Consider the following 23,167-nt stretch of genomic DNA (forward strand, 5'->3'; position numbering starts at 1 on the left):
CAGTTACGTTCTGGAGGCCATCGTGCGCTTGGAGAAGAACGCGGGACTCACGGCGTCGATGGCGGGCGGCGACAGGATGCCAAACAGGCTGGACACCCGGCGTCCGATGCCTGACAACACGCCCTGGCCCTGATGCAGCGCTCGGTACTGCGGCCTTCCGGAAGCGTCCGCGCTGACTCTCAGGAGACGATTCGTGGTGGAGGACGCGACAAAGCTGCCGCCCTGAGGGAGGAAGACCACCGGCTCACAAGCGGAACTTCTGACTTGTCTATGCAATAAGAAGCTTCAAGCTCACACCCTAATCCAGCACGTCACTTCTCTTAAGGTGGCCCTGCCACCCCATCTCATGATACCTGCTGTCTCTCTAACCATTGGGTTACAGCTAACAGTTAGGAGCCTCCCCACCACTAGTTGGCGTAGTGAATGTCACCCAATCTTGGCATTACATATATCAAAATCAAGTACCCACTGCTTCCCCTTCCTGTTTTGTGGACTTGGAGAAGGCATTCGACCGTGTCCCTCGGGAAGTCCTGTGGGGAGTGCTCAGAGAGTATGGGGTATCGGACTGCCTGATTGTGGCAGTCCGCTCCCTGTATGATCAGTGCCAGAGCTTGGTCCGCATTGCCGGCAGTAAGTCGAACACGTTTCCAGTGAGGGTTGGACTCCGCCAAGGCTGCCCTTTGTCACCCATTCTGTTCAGAACTTTTATGGACAGAATTTCTAGGCGCAGTCAAGGCGTTGAGGGGATCCAGTTTGGTGGCTGCAGGATTAGGTGTCTGCTTTTTGCAGATGATGTGGTCCTGATGGCTTCATCTGGCCAGGATCTTCAGCTCTCACTGGATCGGTTCGCAGCCGAGTGTGAAGCGACTGGGATGAGAATCAAGCACCTCCAAGTCCGAGTCCATGGTTCTCGCCCGGAAAAGGGTGGAGTGCCATCTCCGGGTTGGGGAGGAGATCTTGCCCCAAGTGGAGGAGTTCAAGTACCTCGGAGTCTTGTTCACGAGTGAGGGAAGAGTGGATCGTGAGATCGACAGGCGGATCGGTGCGGCGTCTTCAGTAATGCGGACGCTGTATCGATCCGTTGTGGTGAAGAAGGAGCTGAGCCGGAAGGCAAAGCTCTCAATTTACCGGTCGATCTACGTTCCCATCCTCATCTATAGACATGAGCTTTGGGTTATGACCGAACGGACAAGATCACGGGTACAAGCGGCCAAAATGAGTTTCCTCCGCCAGGTGGCGGGGCTCTCCCTTAGGGATAGGGTGAGAAGCTCTGCCATCCGGGAGGAGCTCAAAGTAAAGCCGCTGCTCCTCCACATGGAGAGGAGCCAGATGAGGTGGTTCGGGCATCTGGTCAGGATGCCACCCGAACGCCTCCCTAGGGAGGTGTTTAGGGCACGTCCGACCGGTAGGAGGCCGCGGGGAAGACCCAGGACACGTTGGGAAGACTATGTCTCCCGGCTGGCCTGGGAACGCCTCGGGGTCCCACAGGAAGAGCTGGACGAAGTGGCTGGGGAGAGGGAAGTCTGGGTTTTCCTGCTTAGGCTGCTGCCCCCGCGACCCGACCTCGGATAAGCGGAAGAAGATGGATGGATGGATGAAGTACCCACTGTACTGTTTACTTGTTGGAATACCCTTTACAAAGCTAAAATCTACCCAAACGACCACTTTGCTGCTGCCAAAAATGTATTTCAAGTAATATTTTGATACCGACATCTTAACTAGGGGTGTAACGGTACATGTATTTGTATTGAACCGTTTCGGTTCGGTTCGGAGGTGTACCGAACGAGTTTCCACACGAACAGACTTAAAGGGGAACATTATCACCAGACCTATGTAAGCATCAATATATACCGTATTTTCCGCATCATAAGGCGCCCTGGGTTAAAAGCCGCGCCTTCAATGAACGGCATATTTCAAAACTTTGTCCACCAATAAGCCGCCCCGTGTTGTAAGCCGCATCTAACTGCGCTAAAGGAATGTCAAAAAAACAGTCAGATAGGTCAGTCAAACTTTAATAATATATTAAAAACCAGCGTTCTAACAACTCTGTTCACTCCCAAAATGTACGCAAATGTGCAATCACAAACATACGTATATCAACATGGACAGAGCTGCGTGAAAAAAGCCACCCGGACTCTTCGCGTAAACTTAAACTTACCTTAACCACTCGCTCATCTTTTCTTCATCCATCCCTTCGAGTTAGCTTTTATGATGACGCCGGCTGGAAAGGTCTCTTTTGGCAAGGTCTTCCTTTTGAATATCACCATGGGTGGAAGTTAGCATGGCAAGCTAGAACCACAGTGAAGGATGACTTCTCATTCCCTGTGGTGCGAATATTCACCGTACGTGCTCCCGTTGTATCCACAGTGCGGTTCACAGGAATATCAGTTGCTGTGAAATACGGTAGTAATCCGTGTGCGGATGGAGAGATTGCGTCTTTTTATGAACCGGATCCTTGTCGCTTAGTAGGAGCCATTTTGTGGTCTTTACAGATGTAAACAGGAAATGAAACGTACGGTGATATCCGCGCGTTTTTTCTTCTTCTTCCGGGGGCGGGTGGTTGCTTACAGTAGAAGAAGAAGCGCTTCCTGTTCTATGGGGGCGGGTGCTTTCCTTGGCGGTTGCTTGCGTAGAAGAAGAAGCGCTTCCTGTTCTACCGGGAAAAAAGATGGCGGCTGTTTACCGAAGTTGCGAGATCGAAACTTTATGAAAATGAATCTTAATATTAATCCATATATAAAGCGCACCGGGTTAAAAGCCGCACTGTCAGCTTTTGAGTAAATTTGTGGTTTTTAGGTGCGGCTAATGGTGCGGAAAATACGGTACCTTGATGTTGCAGAAAAAAAGACCATATATTTTTTTAACCGATTTCCGAACTTCAATGGGTGAATTTTGGCAAATTAAACGCCTTTCTAATATTCGCTCTCGGAGCGATGACGTCACAACGTGACGTCGCATCGGGAAGCAATCCGCCATTTTCTCAAACACCGGGTCAAAACAGCTCTGTTATTTTCCGTTTTTTCGACTGTTTTCCGTACCTTGGAGACATCATGCCTCGTTGGTGTGTTGTCGGAGGGTGTAACAACACGAACAGGGACGGATTCAAGTTGCACCAGTGGCCCAAAGATGCGAAAGTGGCAAGAAATTGGACGTTTGTTCCGCACACTTTACCGACGAAAGCTATGCTACGACAGAGATGGCAAGAATGTGTGGATATCCTGCGACACTCAAAGCAGATGCATTTCCAACGATAAAGTCAAAGAAATCTGCCGCAATTCAGGGACAAAGGACCTCGGTAGCACGGCAAGCAATGGCGGCAGTTTGTTCCCGCAGACGAGCGAGCTAAACCCCCTGGATGTCTTGGCTCACACCGTCCCTTATGCCACCGAAGATGATCAAGAGAAGAATATCGACCCTAGCTTCCCTGGCCTGCTGACATCAACTCCAAAACTGGACAGATCAGCTTTCAGGAAAAGAACGCAGATGAGGGTATGTCTACAGAATATATTAATTGATGAAAATTGGGCTGTCTGCACTCTCATAGTGCATGTTGTTGCCAAATGTATTTCATATGCTGTAAACCTAGTTCATAGTTGTTAGTTTCCTTTAATGCCAAACAAACACATACCAATCGTTGGTTAGAAGGCGATCGCCGAATTCGTCCTCGCTTTCTCCCGTGTCGCTGGCTGTCGTGTCGTTTTCGTCGGTTTCGCTTGCATACGGTGCAAACCGATATGGCTCAATAGCTTCAGTTTCTTCTTCAATTTCGTTTTGGCTACCTGCCTCCACACTACAACCATCCGTTTCAACACATGCGTAATCTGTTGAATCGCTTAAGCCGCTGAAATCCGAGTCTGAATCCGAGCTAATGTCGCTATAGCTTGCTGTTCTTTCCGCCATGTTTGTTTGTGTTTGCTTCACTATGTGACGTCACAGGAAAATGGACGGGTGGTTGAAATCAGGCACTTTGAAGCTTTTTTTAGGGATATTGCGTGATGGGTAAAATTTTGAAAAAAACTTCGAAAAATATAATAAGCCACTGGGAACTGATTTTTAATGGTTTTAACAATTCTGAAATTGTGATAATGTTCCCCTTTAAGCTAAGCTAAAGTCTTAACAAGCTGCTCCGCTTCCTTCTGCCTGGTCTCTGTCAGTCCTCTACACAGCACCCAGCATTGTCCCACCCACACAACCATCTGATTGGTTACAACCATAGCGGTAACAGCCAATCAGCAGTGCGTATTCAGAGCGCATGTAGTCAGTGCTTAACGTTTAGCAGGTAATCATCAGGCAGCGGACTCTCCCCAAATGATAATAAACACCTCCCAGTCAACTACTAGTAACATCACTATGAGCCCGTTGACCTTCTAGAAATATAAAAGGCAGCTCAGCTCGCTCGCAGTCCTGGCTTGAGGTGAAGGCTAATTCGCTTTTAGCGTAACGTTAGCTCATTTTGCGGTGTGTGTGTGTGTTACGGACAGCAAAGCCCTGTCAGTCTGTCATTTCACTTTACCTTTTTCTGTGTTGATTGAGCTGTGTTGAAGCAGCAAAAAAGGACATTATGTTAAATGAAGAGTTTCTGTCTCTGATAGTTGATATAATAATGTAAGTGCATCATTAAAGGGGAACAATATCACAATTTCAGAAGGATTAAAACCATTAAAAATCAGTTCCCAGTGGCTTATTTTATTTTTCGATTTTTTTTTTTAAATTTTACCCATCACGCAATATCCTTAAAAAAAGCTTCAAAGTGCATGATTTTAACCATCGTTATATACACCCGTCCATTTTCCTGTGACGTCACATAGTGATGCCGATACAAACAAACATGGCGGATAGAACAGCAAGTTTATAGCGACATTAGCTTGGATTCGGACTCGGATTTCAGCGGCTTAAGCGATTCAACAGATTACGCATGTATTGAAACGGATGGTTGTAGTGTGGAGGCAGGCAGCCAAAACGAAATTGAAGAAGAAACTGAAGCTATTGAGCCATATCGGTTTGAACCGTATGCAAGTGAAACCGACGAAAACGACACGACAGCCAGCGACACGGGAGAAAGCGAGGACGAATTCGGCGATCGCCTTCTAACCAACGATTGGTATGTGTTTGTTTGGCATTAAAGGAAACTAACAACTATGAACTAGGTTTACAGCATATGAAATACATTTGGCAACAACATGCACTTTGAGAGTGCAGACAGCCCAGTTTTCATCAATTAATATATTCTGTAGACATACCCTCATCCGCTCTCTTTTCCTGGGGGTCTGGCGGCAGATTTCTTTGACTTTGTCGTTGGAAATGCATCTGCTTTGAGTGTCGCAGGATATCCACACATTCTTGCCATCTCTGTCGTAGCATAGCTTTCGTCGGTAAAGTGTGCGGAACAAACGTCCAATTTCTTGCCACTTTCGCATCTTTGGGCCACTGGTGCAACTTGAATCCGTCCCTGTCTGTGTTGTTACACCCTCGGACAACACACCGACGAGGCATGATGTCTCCAAGGTACGGAAAACAGTCGAAAAAAACGGAAAATAACAGAGCTGATTTGACTCGGTGTTTGAGAAAATGGCGGATTGCTTCCCGATGTGACGTCACAATCGCTCCGAGAGCGAATAATAGAAAGGTGTTTAATTCGCCAAAATTCACCCATTTAGAGTTCGGAAATCGGTTAAAAAAATATATGGTCTTTTTTCTGCAACATCAAGGTATATATTGACGCTTACATAGGTCTGGTGATAATGTTCCCCTTTAAGCCTACATGAACTCCATGGTGTTCAGGGATGAATAGTCTCTCCTATTGCTATTGTACTATTTTTTCAGCTATAGTTACATTAATCATTAGTAATGGAGCAGCCTAGTTTTGAATGGCAGGGTCCCTGCTATCACATGTTGATAAAAATATAACATTTACATAATAAATCAACTACAGGCTTCCCAAATGCTGTAATAAATTAAGCATGGTGAGTTGACTTGAAACTGTTTAATGTTGCACTTTTTATATGTAGAAGAAAAGTTTTGTCATTTTATTTAATCTGAGCAACAACTTGAGGCAGTTTAATGTTGACTAACGTGGGAGGAATTATTATAGTGTTCCCAATGTTAAAAGGATAAAGCCATTGTTTACAAATTTGGTGAATAAATAACCAAAAAATGTATATTTTGTTGTTTTCTTACTGTACCGAAAATGAACCGAACCGTGACCTCTAAACCGAGGTACGTACTGTTGCGTTTTGGACCAGTTGTTCCTCCCAGGGAATTCAAGTCACAAGTCGCTCCCAAGCTCTTTACGACACTTAAAGCTGAGTTGAAAAACCACCAGAGACAGAATAGGTATTTTGTAATATATTGGCAAAGCTTTGCAGATATACATTTGAGACCAGTCCAGCATAGAACATTCTATCGCGCCGCCAAAATGGTCTGTCTTCCCGACTCCAAAACCCTCTCTCCTCTCTCTAGTCAAAACACATGCTAGTCAAAACACATTCCAAAGAATTCAAGGTTAACGCACACAGTTTACTTGCAGAGAAACAGAAAGAGAATAAATGGAAAACACGAGCTGTTTTCAAATATGACTATGAAAGAAAATAAGTAACACTAAAATTCGGATATATGTAAATATCTGCCTCCGACAATACCGAACCGAAATTTTTGTGTACCGTTACACCCCTACATAAAACTGTGTTTTGTTTTGTATAATTTTTTCAATGAATTAACTAAGGTTTATGACAACCTTTTTCCAAAACACAATATAGAATGTGAGATAAAACAGGATAACGCATACAATTATCATTTGTTTTCAAAACGCTTACAAAAAAGTGGGACCCCATTTTTATGACTTGATGGGGTCAAAAAGGGAATTTTGAAAATTCCTAGCGCCAACACTGAGCATGTATATGGCATATTCAATGTCAGTTAGCATTGAGCTCGCACATTTGTAATGCTTTCTATCAGACGGTCCACTATGAACACGCCTGTTTGCCCACCAAGGGTTTTGAGTCTGAAACCGAAAGTGGCATCACGTGTGTCAGAATAATTGTATCTAAGTTATCACAAAACTTAGTGTTGACATGAGTTCCCGGCAAGCAGACAAAAGCTGTCTTTGATCTTACCAAGCAAAAGGCTTATAAACCTCCACTGTGTAGGATGGGAAGCGACATGAAGGCGTCGGTTTATTTGATCTATTGTAATCCACAGGAAGATCTTGTCTTGACCCGAGATCTACAAAGCGGAGAGGAAGCAGGACCTGACGCAAGCTCCAGGCATCTTTTCTTTGAACTGTTATGTGACAGAGGGCAACGGCTGTTTACGACCCCCCTTCCTTTAGAAACAGCTGTTGCCATGTAATCAGGGAAAGTCCAAATAAAAGAGGAGGCGTGCGACCTTCCGTCAGAGCGTGCTGGAAGACTGTACAAAGAGCACAGCCAAGACGTTTCTCCTCAATGAGCTAAATTGAATTCTGTCTCTGTTTAATTCCTTGCTTCTGGTCTGTTTAATACAGGGGTGCTCACACTTTTTCTGCAGGCGAGCTACTTTTCAATTGATCAAGTCGTGGGGATCTACCTCATTCATATATATAAATTACATTTACTTATTTATGAAATATATGTTTTTGTTAACAAGTTAAAGGTGTTTAATGGTAATGCAAGCATGTTTAACACATATAGTTAATATTGTTAAAAAAATTAAAGGTGTTTAATGATAATACAAGTATGTTTAATACATATAGTTAATATTGTTAACAAGTAAAAGGTGTTTAAAGATAATGCAAGCATGTTTAACACATATAGTTAATATTGTTAAAACAATTAAAGGTGTTTAATGATAATACAAGCATGTTTAAGACATATAGTTAATATTGTTAACAAGTTAAAGGTGTTTAATGATAATACAAGCATGTTTAACACATAGTTAATATTGTTAAAAAATTAAAGGTGTTTAATGATAATACAAGAATGTTTAATACATATAGTTAATATTGTTAACAAGTTAAAGGTGTTTAATGATAATACAAGCATGTTTAACACATAGTTAATATTGTTAAAAAATTAAAGGTGTTTAATGATAATACAAGAATGTTTAATACATAGTTAATATTGTTAACAACTTAAAGGTGTTTAAAGGTAATACAAGCATGTTTAACACATATAGTTAATATTGTTAACAACTTAAAGGTGTTTAAAGATAATGCAAGCATGTTTAACACATATAGTTAATATTGTTAATAAGTTAAAGGTGTTTAAAGATAATACAAGCATGTTTAACACATATAGATTCCTTTCTTTCATGAAGACAAGAATATAAGTTGGTGTATTACCTGATTCTGATGACTTGCATTGATTATGCAGTGCTGATAAGGTCCGCATTTTCGAATGGAGGAGAAAAAAAAGTCCTCCTTTCTGTCCAATACCACATGAAAGTGGTTGGTTTTTGGCATCTTATTTGTCCAGCTTCCGTACTCCTTTGTATACACTTTACAAGAAATACATTGTCGGCAAACTCCGTACCTTGTAGAGATGCGCGGTTTGCGGACACAACCGCGGAGTCCGCGGATTATCCGCGGATCGGGCGGATGAAATTTAAAAAAAATAAGATTTTATCCGCTCGCGGGTCGGGTCGGGCGGATTAATTAGATATTTTTTTTATTTTTTTTATTTTATTTTTTTTTGCGGGTGGCAGTTAAACCAATTGGGAAATATATATACATAGTTAAATGTTGTTACCCACATACGAAAAACGAGCAGGCACCTGCAGCATATGCCACAACAGAAGAAAAAAAAAAAAGAGATGGACACTTTTACGGAGCGGAGGGACGCCTCGCCGGGGTCCGGGACCGAGGCTCCTTCCCCCGAGAGGGCCCCACCGGGAGCCGTAGCTGAGGCGATCCGCGAGAAGGGCCCGACGCACGTCCAGGGTCACTACCGCGCCCACCGCACCGACACCCCGCCTCGTCCGCTTTCGCCGCGGCCGGCGTCACGCGCAGCCCGCCACCCCCGTGGCCGGGGGCTCGTAACATGGGTCACTCCGCGCGCTCCGCCCGCGTAGCTTACCTGCTTGCTCGCAAAATGATTATTAGCATTCAGACAGGTTAAAATGTTGCTAAAACCATCACTTTTCTATCAGTCACAGTGACTTTTCAAAACAAAAATATTACAGCAAAAATCATATGGGTTGATTGACATGTTTATTCTGTAAGCTAACTTCAATAGTTTGAAATTATTTTGACAGTTAATGCCAGTTATCCTGTCAACCTTTCACAAGACTTCAATTTGTTAATTGAAAGTATAAATAGTATAAACACTTTTAACAGTATGTCGTGCTGTGAAATACAGCCGACAGGATGGCGCACCAAACACAAAGCAAGGCCATGGTGCAGGAGAACAAAGGACTTCTTTCATTTAAGGTTTGTGATAAACCATCAAACTCATTCGTTAAAAGGACTCTATAGTAATATAAAGCGAATTTTTCTGGACATTATCATGCAAGAAAAGTTTATTTTTGGGATCGCGATCACCGCGTAATGATTTTTAAAGGTTGCATTACATTATTAACTGTCCCATGTGATCAGCCAGTGCGATTGGAAGTCCATGCTCAATTATTGCCTCCGTAAATAAAACTTCGGCATTTATCACATCCAAAGAATCTGTTTGGGCGACGAAAAACGTTGAAAGTTTTCCACTTGTATCGCTAGCAACGGCATTAGACTTGTGTTTTTTTGTCCCAACGTGGTCTTTTACATCGCTAATTCCTCCGTGTCCGATCGAAAAATCTTGTCTGCACAAGGTGCAATTCGCGTAGTTTTCACCCTTTTTTAAAAAAATTTATTAATATTAGATATATAACAACGGGCGGATCGCGGGCGGATCGCGGGCGGATGCAGTTCTGATCAAACGTTACATCGGGTGGATGGCGGATGGTTGACGACTTTCTGCCGCGGTTGCGGATGAAATAAATTGCCTATCCGCGCATCTCTAGTACCTTGCTAGCTTGTGCACGCCAGCTTTCTGAGACTCTTATTTTGGTAGCGCAACTGTGCAGTCGGTCTTTGGAGTTTTGACGACAGGTACGGCGCCAGAGTCTGTTGAAATAAAGTGTTTCTCGCCTTCCAGTCGGTAATTTTAATGGGCTGGCAGCAGCCAGCGTCATCTCAGAAGACCCTCGGGTGCCATGAATGTCAATCAAGTGACGAAAGTGACGTCATAGTGAAGATTTATGATCGCTCATTTTTAGGACTATTTTTTTAATGCCTGGCTGGTGATTGACTGACACACCCTCCGAGATCGACCGGTAGCTCGCGATCGACGTAATGAGCACCCCTGGTTTAGTAGATGTCATCAGTGTTTGAACCTGACAACGTGCACCAGCGATATCGGAATATGGTAGCGTTTGGTTTCAGGTGAATCAGTACCCACCCATGATGGACCCTCACGCTGGTTTTAAAACATGCATCTACTGGTTGTAAAAGGTAGAAGTTGTCGACACTCACTGCGACCGCCACCACGAAGGAGCACAGGTCTCCCAGGTCCAGGTCGCTCTCAGAGTAGTTTCCCTCCTGAGACAAGCTGGGCCACAAACGCGCCGTTCCCTCGGCCGCCACGGCCAGGACGGAGATGGCCTGGACCGCCGCCGTCTCCAGAGGGGCGACGGACGCCACGGCCACGAGGTCCGCCGTGTAGCCGTACCCGCTGTTGGGCAGCTGGAGCTCCTTGCACACGCACAGCTGCAAGCAGACAACGCCGTGCGGTCACGCGCGACATCACACACGAGACGTGAGACGGGATCAAAGTGCACCTTGGCCACGGCGGTCTGGCAGATCTTCCAGATGACCACTCGTTCCCCGCAGACCATCCAGGCCCAGCCGCTGTCGCCGACCTTCACGGAGATGGGCTCCTCTGCTGCAGACCGGGACAAAGACGTTGGCGAGCGGACGAGACAAGACGGGCGGGGGGTGGGCGACGGTGGCACTTTACCGTTGACCGCAGTCAGCGCCTCCATCACCTTGACGGGCAGCGAGGAGCCGAACGTTTGCACGTCATAGTTGAGGCAGTCCGAGGGGGCGTGGCTCTGCTCGCGACCAGGCGTCGCCCTGCCAACACACCATAACGTTAGGCAAAAGTGCGACCACAGCTAATATTTGAATGGCACATTTTAAAAATACTACTACAATAACACATTTAAAAGTGGAAATAAAGAGCAAAAAGTTGAAATGGAACTAATAACTCTTCAAAACTTGTAATTTCTCCAACAAACAGGCAAAAGTGCGGCCACAGCTAATATTTGAACGGCACAATTTTAAAAATACTACTACAATAACACATTTAAAAGTGGAATTAAACAGCAAAAAGTTGACATGTAACTAATAACTCTTCAAAACTTGTAATTTCTCCAACAAACAAACGTTAGGCAAAAGTGCGGCCACAGTTAATATTTTAACGGCACATTTTAAAAATACTACTACAATAATACATTTAAAAATGAGGTGAAATGTAACTAATAACTCTTCAAAACTTGTAATTTCTCCAACAAACAAACGTCAGGGAAAAATGCGGCCACGGCTAATATTTGAACGGCACATTTTAAAAATACTACTACAATAACATACTTAAAAGTGGAAATAAAGAGCAAAGAGTTGAAATGTAACTGATAACTCTTCAAAACTTGTAATTTCTCCAACAAACAGGAAAAAGTGCAGCCACAGCTAATATTTGAACGGCACATTTTTAAAAATACTACAACAATAACACATTTAAAAGTGGAATTAAAGAGCAAAAAGGTGACATGTAACTAATAACTCTTCAAAACTTGTAATTTCTCCAACAAACAAACGTTAGGCAAAAGTGCGGCCACAGTTAATATTTTAACGGCACATTTTAAAAATACTACTACAATAATACATTTAAAAATGAGGTGAAATGTAACTAATTACTCTTCAAAACTTGTAATTTCTCCAACAAACAAACGTCAGGGAAAAAGGCGGCCACGGCTAATATTTGAACGGCACATTTTAAAAATACTACTACAATAACATTTAAAAGTGGAAATAAAGAGCAAAAAGTTTAAATGTAACTAATAACTCTTCAAAACTTGTAATTTCTCCAACAAACAAACGTCAGGGAAAAATGCGGCCACAGCTAATATTTGAACGGCACATTTTAAAAATACTACTACAATAACACATTTAAAAGTGGAATTAAACAGCAAAAAGTTGACATGTAACTAATAATTCTTCAAAACTTGTAATTTCTCCAACAAACAAACGTCAGGTAAAAAGGCGGCCACGGCTAATATTTGAACGTCACATTTTAAAAATACTACTACAATAACACATTGTAGGGAATTAAAGAGCAAAAAGGTGAAATGTAACTAATAACTCTTCAAAACTTGTAATTTCTCCAACAAACAGGAAAAAGTGCAGCCACAGCTAATATTTGAACGGCACATTTTTAAAAATACTACTACAATAACACATTTAAAAGTGGAATTAAACAGCAAAAAGTTGACATGTAACTAATAACTCTTCAAAACTTGTAATTTCTCCAACAAACAAACGTTAGGCAAAAGTGCGGCCACAGTTAATATTTTAACGGCACATTTTAAAAATACTACTACAATAATACATTTAAAAATGAGGTGAAATGTAACTAATTACTCTTCAAAACTTGTAATTTCTCCAACAAACAAACGTCAGGGAAAAATGCGGCCACGGCTAATATTTGAACGGCACATTTTAAAAATACTACTACAATAACACATTTAAAAGTGGAATTAAACAGCAAAAAGGTGACATGTAACTAATAACTCTTCAAAACTTGTAATTTCTCCAACAAACAGGCAAAAGTGCGGCCACAGCTAATATTTGAACGGTACATTTTTTAAAATACTACTACAATAACACATTTAAAAGTGGAATTAAAGAGCAAAAAGGTGACATGTAACTAATAACTCTTCAAAACTTGTAATTTCTCCAACAAACAAACGTTAGGCAAAAGTGCGGCCACAGTTAATATTTTAACGGCACATTTTAAAAATACTACTACAATAATACATTTAAAAATGAGGTGAAATGTAACTAATTACTCTTCAAAACTTGTAATTTCTCCAACAAACAAACGTCAGGGAAAAATGCGGCCACGGCTAATATTTGAACGGCACATTTTAAAAATACTACTACAATAACACATTGTAGGGAATTAAAGAGCAAAAAGGTGAAATGTAACTAATAACTCTTCAAAACTTGTAATTTCTCCAACAAACAGGCAAAAGTGCGGTCACAGCTAATATTTGAACGGCACATTTTAAAAATACTACAACAATAACACATTTAAAAGTGGAATTAAAGAGCAAAAAGGTGACATGTAACTAATAACTCTTCAAAACTTGTAATTTCTCCAACAAACAAACGTTAGGCAAAAGTGCGGCCACAGTTAACATTTTAACCGCACATTTTAAAAATACTACTACAATAATACATTTAAAAATGAGGTGAAATGTAACTAATTACTCTTCAAAACTTGTAATTTCTCCAACAAACAAACGTCAGGGAAAACTGCGGCCACAGCTAAAATTTGAACGGCACATTTTAAAAATACTACTACAATAACACATTTAAAAGTGGAATTAAAGAGCAAAAAGGTGAAATGTAACTAATAACTCTTCAAAACTTGTAATTTCTCCAACAAACAGGCAAAAGTGCGGCCACAGCTAATATTTGAACGGCACAATTTTAAAAATACTACTACAATAACACATTTAAAAGTGGAATTAAACTGCAAAAAGGTGACATGTAACTAATAACTCTTCAAAACTTGTAATTTCTCCAACAAACAAACGTTAGGCAAAAGTGCGGCCACAGTTAATATTTTAACGGCACATTTTAAAAATACGACTACAATAACACATTTAAAAATGAGGTGAAATGTAACTAATTACTCTTCAAAACTTGTAATTTCTCCAACAACAAACAGGAAAAAGTGCGGCCACAGCTAATATTTGAATGGCACATTTTAAAAATACTACTACAATAACATATTTAAAAGTGGAATTAAAGAGCAAAAAAGGTGAAATGTAACTAATAACTCTTCAAAACTTGTAATTTCTCCAACAAACAAACGTTAGGCAAAAGTGCGGCCACAGTTAATATTTTAACGGCACATTTTAAAAATACTACTACATTAATAAATTTAAAAATGAGGTGAAATGTAACTAATAACTCTTCAAAACTTGTAATTTCTCCAACAAACAAACGTTAGGCAAAAGTGCGGCCACAGCTAATATTTGAATGGCACATTTTAAAAATACTACTACAATAACACATTTAAAAGTGGAATTAAAGAGCAAAAATGTGAAATGGAACTAATAACTCTTCAAAACTTGTAATTTCTCCAACAAACAGGCAAAAGTGCGGCCACAGCTAATATTTGAACGGCACAATTTTAAAAATACTACTACAATAACACATTTAAAAGTGGAATTAAACAGCAAAAAGGTGACATGTAACTAATAACTCTTCAAAACTTGTAATTTCTCCAACAAACAAACGTTAGGCAAAAGTGCGGCCACAGTTAATATTTTAACGGCACATTTTAAAAATACTACTACAATAATACATTTAAAAATGAGGTGAAATGTAACTAATTACTCTTCAAAACTTGTAATTTCTCCAACAAACAAACGTCAGGGAAAAATGCGGCCACGGCTAATATTTGAACGGCACATTTTAAAAATACTACTACAATAACACATTTAAAAGTGGAATTAAAGAGCAAAAAGGTGACATGTACCTAATAACTCTTCAAAACTTGTAATTTCTCCAACAAACAGGCAAAAGTGCGGCCACAGCTAATATTTGAACGGCACAATTTTAAAAATACTACTACAATAACACATTTAAAAGTGGAATTAAACAGCAAAAAGGTGACATGTAACTAATAACTCTTCAATACTTGTAATTTCTCCAACAAACAAACGTTAGGCAAAAGTGCGGCCACAGTTAATATTTTAACGGCACATTTTAAAAATACTACTACATTAATACATTTAAAAATGAGGTGAAATGTAACTAATTACTCTTCAAAACTTGTAATTTCTCCAACAACAAACAGGAAAAAGTGCGGCCACAGCTAATATTTGAATGGCACATTTTAAAAATACTACTACAATAACACTTTTAAAAGTGGAATTAAAGAGCAAAAAAGGTGAAATGTAACTAATAACTCTTCAAAACTTGTAATTTCTCCAACAAACAAACAGGCAAAAGTGCGGCCACAGCTAATATTTTAACAGCAAATTTCAAAAATACTACTACAATAACACATTTAAAAGTGGAATTAAAGAGCAAAAAGGTGAAATGTAACTAATAACTCTTCAAAACTTGTAATTTCTCCAACAAACAAACAGGCAAAAGTGTGGCCACAGCTATTATTTGAACGGCACATTTAAAAATACTACAACAATAACACATTTAAAAGTGGAATTAAACAGCAAAAAGGTGACATGTAACTAATAACTCTTCAAAACTTGTAATTTCTCCAACAAACAAACGTTAGGCAAAAGTGCGGCCACAGCTAATATTTTAACAGCAAATTTCAAAAATACTACTACAATAACACATTTAAAAGTGGAATTAAAGACCAAAAAGGTGAAATGTAACTAATAACTCGTCAAAACTTGTAATTTCTCCAACAAACAAACAGGCAAAAGTGCGGCCACAGCTAATATTTTAACAGCAAATTTCAAAAATACTACTACAATAACACATTTAAAAGTGGAATTAAAGAGCAAAAAGGTGAAATGTAACTAATAACTCTTCAAAACTTGTAATTTCTCCAACAAACAAACAGGCAAAAGTGTGGCCACAGCTATTATTTGAACGGCACATTTAAAAATACTACAACAATAACACATTTAAAAGTGGAATTAAACAGCAAAAAGGTGACATGTAACTAATAACTCTTCAAAACTTGTAATTTCTCCTACAAACAAACGTTAGGCAAAAGTGCGGCCACAGTTAATATTTTAACGGCACATTTTAAAAATACGACTACAATAACACATTTAAAAATGAGGTGAAATGTAACTAATTACTCTTCAAAACTTGTAATTTCTCCAACAACAAACAGGAAAAAGTGCGGCCACAGCTAATATTTGAATGGCACATTTTAAAAATACTACTACAATAACACTTTTAAAAGTGGAATTAAAGAGCAAAAAAGGTGAAATGTAACTAATAACTCTTCAAAACTTGTAATTTCTCCAACAAACAAACGTTAGGCAAAAGTGCGGCCACAGCTAATATTTTAACAGCAAATTTCAAAAATACTACTACAATAACACATTTAAAAGTGGAATTAAAGACCAAAAAGGTGAAATGTAACTAATAACTCGTCAAAACTTGTAATTTCTCCAACAAACAAACGCGTGGCAAAAGTGCTGCCACAGTTAACATTTTAACGGCACATTTTAAAAATACTACTACAATAATACATTTAAAAATGAGGTGAAATGTAACTAATTACTCTTCAAAACTTGTAATTTCTCCAACAAACAAACGTCAGGGAAAAATGCGGCCACGGCTAATATTTGAACGGCACATTTTAAAAATACTACTACAATAACACATTTAAAAGTGGAAATAAAGAGCAAAAAGTTGAAATGTAACTAATAACTCTTCAAAACTTGTAATTTCTCCAACAAACAGGCAAAAGTGCGGTCAAAGCTAATATTTGAACGGCACATTTTAAAAATACTACTACAATAACACATTTAAAAGTGGAATTAAAGAGCAAAAAGGTGACATGTACCTAATAACTCTTCAAAACTTGTAATTTCTCCAACAAACAGGCAAAAGTGCGGCCACAGCTAATATTTGAACGGCACAATTTTAAAAATACTACTACAATAACACATTTAAAAGTGGAATTAAACAGCAAAAAGGTGACATGTAACTAATAACTCTTCAATACTTGTAATTTCTCCAACAAACAAACGTTAGGCAAAAGTGCGGCCACAGTTAATATTTTAACGGCACATTTTAAAAATACTACTACATTAATACATTTAAAAATGAGGTGAAATGTAACTAATTACTCTTCAAAACTTGTAATTTCTCCAACAAACAAACGTCAGGTAAAAAGGCGGCCACAGCTAATATTTGAACGGCACATTTTAAAAATACTACTACAATAACACATTTAAAAGTGGAATTAAAGAGCAAAAAGGTGAAATGTAACTAATAACTCTTCAAAACTTGTAATTTCTCCAACAAACAGGCAAAAGTGCGGCCACAGCTAATATTTGAACGGCACAATTTTAAAAATACTACTACAATAACACATTTAAAAGTGGAATTCAACAGCAAAAAGGTGACATGTAACTAATAACTCTTCAATACTTGTAATTTCTCCAACAAACAAACGTTAGGCAAAAGTGCGGCCACAGTTAATATTTTAACGGCACATTTTAAAAATACTACTACATTAATACATTTAAAAATGAGGTGAAATGTAACTAATTACTCTTCAAAACTTGTAATTTCTCCAACAACAAACAGGAAAAAGTGCGGCCACAGCTAATATTTGAATGGCACATTTTAAAAATACTACTACAATAACACTTTTAAAAGTGGAATTAAAGAGCAAAAAAGGTGAAATGTAACTAATAACTCTTCAAAACTTGTAATTTCTCCAACAAACAAACAGGCAAAAGTGCGGCCACAGCTAATATTTTAACAGCAAATTTCAAAAATACTACTACAATAACACATTTAAAAGTGGAATTAAAGACCAAAAAGGTGAAATGTAACTAATAACTCGTCAAAACTTGTAATTTCTCCAACAAACAAACAGGCAAAAGTGTGGCCACAGCTATTATTTGAACGGCACATTTAAAAAATATAACTACAATAACACATTTAAAAGTGGAATTAAAGAGCAAAAAAGGTGAAATGTAACTAATAACTCTTCAAAACTTGTAATTTCTCCAACAAACAGGCAAAAGTGCAGCCACAGCTAATATTTTAACAGCAAATTAAAAAAATACTACTACAATAACACATTTAAAAGTGGAATTAAAGAGCAAAAAAGGTGAAATGTAACTAATAACTCTTCAAAACTTGTAATTTCTCCAACAAACAGGCAAAAGTGCGGCCACAGCTAATATTTGAATGGCACATTTTAAAAATACTACTACAATAACACATTTAAAAGTGGAATTAAAGACCAAAAAGGTGAAATGTAACTAATAACTCGTCAAAATTTGTAATTTCTCCAACAAACAAACAGGCAAAAAAAGTGTGGCCACAGCTATTATTTGAACGGCACATTTAAAAAATATAACTACAATAACACATTTAAAAGTGGAATTAAAGAGCAAAAAAGGTGAAATGTAACTAATAACTCTTCAAAACTTGTAATTTCTCCAACAAACAGGCAAAAGTGCAGCCACAGCTAATATTTTAACAGCAAATTTAAAAAATACTACTACAATAACACATTTAAAAGTGGAATTAAAGACCAAAAAGGTGAAATGTAACTAATAACTCTTCAAAACTTGTAATTTCTCCAACAAACAGGCAAAAGTGCGGCCACAGCTAATATTTGAATGGCACATTTTAAAAATACTACTACAATAACACATTTACAAGTGGAATTAAAGACCAAAAAGGTGAAATGTAACTAATAACTCGTCAAATCTTGTAATTTCTCCAACAAACAGGCAAAAGTGCGGTCACAGCTAATATTTTAACAGCAAATTTAAAAAATACTACTACAATAACACATTTAAAAGTGGAATTAAAGACCAAAAAGGTGAAATGTAACTAATAACTCTTCAAAACTTGTAATTTCTCCAACAAACAGGCAAAAGTGCGGCCACAGCTAATATTTGAATGGCACATTTTAAAAATACTACTACAATAACACATTTACAAGTGGAATTAAAGACCAAAAAGGTGAAATGTAACTAATAACTCGTCAAATCTTGTAATTTCTCCAACAAACAGGCAAAAGTGCGGCCACAGCTAATATTTTAACAGCAAATTTAAAAAATACTACTACAATAACACATTTAAAAGTGAAATTAAAGACCAAAAAGGTGAAATGTAACTAATAACTCTTCAAAACTTGTAATTTCTCCAACAAACAGGCAAAAGTGCGGCCGCAGCTAATATTTGAATGGCACATTTTAAAAATACTACTACAATAACACATTTAAAGGTGGAATTAAAGACCAAAAAGGTGAAATGTAACTAATAACTCGTCAAAATTTGTAATTTCTCCAACAAACAAACAGGCAAAAAAAGTGTGGCCACAGCTATTATTTGAACGGCACATTTAAAAAATATAACTACAATAACACATTTAAAAGTGGAATTAAAGAGCAAAAAAGGTGAAATGTAACTAATAACTCTTCAAAACTTGTAATTTCTCCAACAAACAGGCAAAAGTGCAGCCACAGCTAATATTTTAACAGCAAATTTAAAAAATACTACTACAATAACACATTTAAAAGTGGAATTAAAGACCAAAAAGGTGAAATGTAACTAATAACTCGTCAAAACTTGTAATTTCTCCAACAAACAAACAGGCAAAAAAAGTGTGGCCACAGCTATTATTTGAACGGCACATTTAAAAAACATAACTACAATAACACATTTAAAAATGGAATTAAAGAGCAAAAAGGTAACTAATATTTTTGTTCTGTTTGTACTTCATGAAGTTTTGCACTCGTTTTTTGTGGGTTTTGTGTTTGTTTTCATTATATTTGGATGTACTTGTTTGGTTTGTATGCTTGTGAATCTGGGCTATCCATTAAGTACTTATGTTGAAGGCGTGTAAATATGTGTTTAGTTGCTAAAGTTTAATTGTCTATTGATCAAAAATGCACGTCAATGAAGGAGATAATACTCTTCCATATCAGTAGGTGGTAGCAGGTAGCTAATTGCTTTGTAGATGTCAGAAACAGCGGGAGGCAGTGTGCAGGTAAAAAGGTGTCTAAAGCTTAAACCAAAAATAAACAAAAAGGTGAGTGCCCCTAAGACAGGGGTCGGCAACCCGCGGCTCTTTGATCACTCTGATGCGGCTCAGCAGCTTACTTGCTGAATCCCCCAATTTTCCCGTGAGATTTCCGGATTTCAGTGCCTCTCGCAGAAAACTCCCCAGATTAATTTCCCCCGATTTTCACCCTTACGGCTATAACAAGGGCGTGCCATGATGGTACAACTTTTGGCGCCCTCTACAGTCTGTATTAACAGCGTGCCAGCCCAACACTTGTTATACAATATACATTTTCTGCTTGCACACTTACGTGACAGCAAGGCATACTTGGTCAACAGCCACACAGGTTACAAACCCTAACCCTAACCCTAACCCTGACCCTGACCAGAGACAACAGGCACACGACGAAGGGAGCCTGGATCAGCAAGGCCGTGTCAAGTCGGATGGACCTTGACCACGGCTGTCGTGGGATGTCGATTTGTGCTGACCTCTCCAGATGACCTTTCTGGAGGGCTCGTTGTCGTCGGATGTCAGCAAAGTCGTTTGTAGGTGAGCGCCGCCGTGTCTTGTATTGCATCACGGCTGTTGCAGGATGGCAAGTTGCGCTGGCCCTCCGGATGTCGTCCGCTGCACCCGGCGCCCTAACCCTAACCCTAACCCTAACCCTAACCCCCCTAACCCTAACCCTAAAACAACTTTAACACTCTTACTAATAATGCGCCACACTTTGAACCAAAACCAAACAAGAATGACAAACACATTTCGGGAGAACATCTGCACCTTAACACAACATAAACACAACAGAACAAACACCCTGAATCCCATGCAGCCCTGACTCTTCCGGGCTACATTATACACCCCTGCCCCCACCCCAACCCTGCTCCCTCACACATCAACACTCCCCCCCCCTCTCTCTGTGCGTCGGTTGAGGTGGGCGGGGTTTGGTAGCGGGGGTGTATAATGTATCCCGGAAGAGTTAGGGCTGCATGGGATTCTGGGTATTTGTCCTGTTGTGTTTATGTTGTGTTACGGTGCAGATGTTCTCCCGAAATTTGTTTGTCATTCTTGTTTGGTGTGGGTTCACAGTGTGGCGCATTATTAGTAAGAGTGTTCAAGGTTTTTTTTTTTATACCGCCACCGTCAGTGTAACCTGTGTGGTTGTTGAGCAAGTATGCCTTGCTGTCACCTACGTGAGCAAGCGGAAGCACCATACAACGTGTGGCTGATCAGGCACGCTGGCTGTATTGGGTGCTATATGCTGTACCATCACAAGCACGCATGACGCTGAGCCATTCAATTAAAACCTGCGTGTCGCACCAGCTTTCAAATTCCACATAAAGGTGTGGGCAGCGTGTCTGAAACCCCTGGTTTATACATAGCACAAAGCAACAAAAAAAACTTTGTATGCAGTGTTATTTCATTTAAAATTCCAAAAATTTTTTGCAGCTCCCATTGTTTTCTATAATTTGTGAAACTGGTCAAAATGGCTCTTTGACTGGTAAAGGTTGCCGACCCCTGCCCTAAGAAAAGGCATCGAAGCTTAGGGAAGGCTATGCAGAACGAAACTAAAATTGAACTGGCTACAAAGTAAACAAAAACAGAATGCTGGACGACAGCAAAGACTTACTTACACTACACACAGGAAAACAGCAATAAACTCCAAATAAGTCAGGGTGCGATGTGACAGGTGGTGACAGTACACCTACCGTATTTTCCGCACCATTAGACGCACCTAAAAACCACAAATTTACTCAAAAGCTGACAGTGCGGCTTTTAACCCGGTGCGCTTTATATATGGATTAATATTAAGATTCATTTTCATAAAGTTTCGGTCTCGTAACTACGGTAAACAGCCGCCATCTTTTTTCCCGGTAGACCAGGAAGCGCTTCTTCTTCTACGCAAGCAACCGCCAAGGTAAGCACCCGCCCCCATAGAACAGGAAGCGCTTCTTCTTCTACTGTAAGCAACCACCCGCCCGCGTAGAAGAAGAAAAAGCGCGCGGATATTACCGTACGTTTAATTTCCTGTTTACATCTGTAAAGACCACAAAATGGCTCCTACTAAGCGACAAGGATCCGGTTCATGAAAAGACGCAATCTCTCCATCCGCACACGGATTACTATTTCACAGCAACTGATATTCCTGTGAACCGCACTGTGGATACAACGGGAGCACGTACGGTGAATATTCGCACCACAGGGAATGAGAAGTCGTCCTTCACTGTGGTTCTAGCTTGCCATGCTAATGGCCTGAAACTTCCACCCATGGTGATATTCAAAAGGAAGACCTTGCCAAAAGAGACCTTTCCAGCCGGCGTCATCATAAAAGCTAACTCGAAGGGATGGATGGATGAAGAAAAGATGAACGAGTGGTTAAGGGAAGTTTACGCGAAGAGGCCGGGTGGCTTTTTTCACACAGCTCCGTCCATGTTGATATACGACTCTATGCGCGCCCACATCACAGATGGTGTCAAAAAACAAGTGAAGCACACAAATACAACACTCGCCGTCATTCCGGGTGGATTAACCAAAGAACTCGAACCGCTGGATATTGGTGTCAACAGGGCATTCAAATCACGACTGCGAACGGCGTGGGAACAATGGATGACCGAAGGCGAACACACCTTCACTAAGACAGGCAGACAGCGCCGGACGACATACGCCAACATTTGCCAGTGGATCGTAAATGCCTGGGCAGATATTTCGGTCACAACTGTGGTCCGAGCTTTCCGGAAGGCAGGATTCACAGAACTGCTGGACAACAACAGTGACACTGACTCCGATGACTTCGACGAGACAGAACCGGCCATTTTGGATCCCACATTTGCCCAACTTTTCAATTCGGACACCGAAGACGAAGAATTCGAAGGATTTACGAATGAAGAATAACTTCAGAAGGTGAGCGCTATGTTTATTTTGTGTGTTGTGACATTAACGTTCGAGCAACATTATGTTGCTATTGCTCTGCACTATTTTGAATTTTACTATGTTTGTGATTGCACATTTGCGTACATTTTGGGACAGAGTTGTTAGAACGCTGGTTTTCAATATATTATTAAAGTTTGACTGACCTATCTGACTGTTTTTTTGACATTCCCTTTAGCGCAGCGTAGGCGCGGCTTATAGTCCGGGGCGGCTTATAGGTGGACAAAGTTTTGAAATATGCCATTCATTGA

General features: G+C 39.8%; 1 protein-coding gene across 1 annotated transcript in view; it reads right to left on the reverse strand.

Annotated features, from left to right (window-relative positions):
- nup133 (nucleoporin 133) overlaps positions 1-23,167 on the reverse strand; it is a 65,858-nt gene that overhangs the window by 37,144 nt on the left and 5,547 nt on the right. Inside the window, exons 2-5 of the mRNA XM_061984597.2 lie at positions 10,971-11,086; positions 10,792-10,895; positions 10,487-10,720; positions 52-222 (exon numbers count right to left, since the gene is read on the reverse strand). Of these exons, the coding sequence (XP_061840581.2) occupies positions 52-222; positions 10,487-10,720; positions 10,792-10,895; positions 10,971-11,086 (625 nt within the window). The remainder of the gene's footprint in view (positions 1-51; positions 223-10,486; positions 10,721-10,791; positions 10,896-10,970; positions 11,087-23,167) is intronic.

The sequence above is a fragment of the Nerophis lumbriciformis genome, linkage group LG25 (assembly GCF_033978685.3).
Source record: "Nerophis lumbriciformis linkage group LG25, RoL_Nlum_v2.1, whole genome shotgun sequence".
NCBI classification, from domain to species: domain Eukaryota; kingdom Metazoa; phylum Chordata; class Actinopteri; order Syngnathiformes; family Syngnathidae; genus Nerophis; species Nerophis lumbriciformis.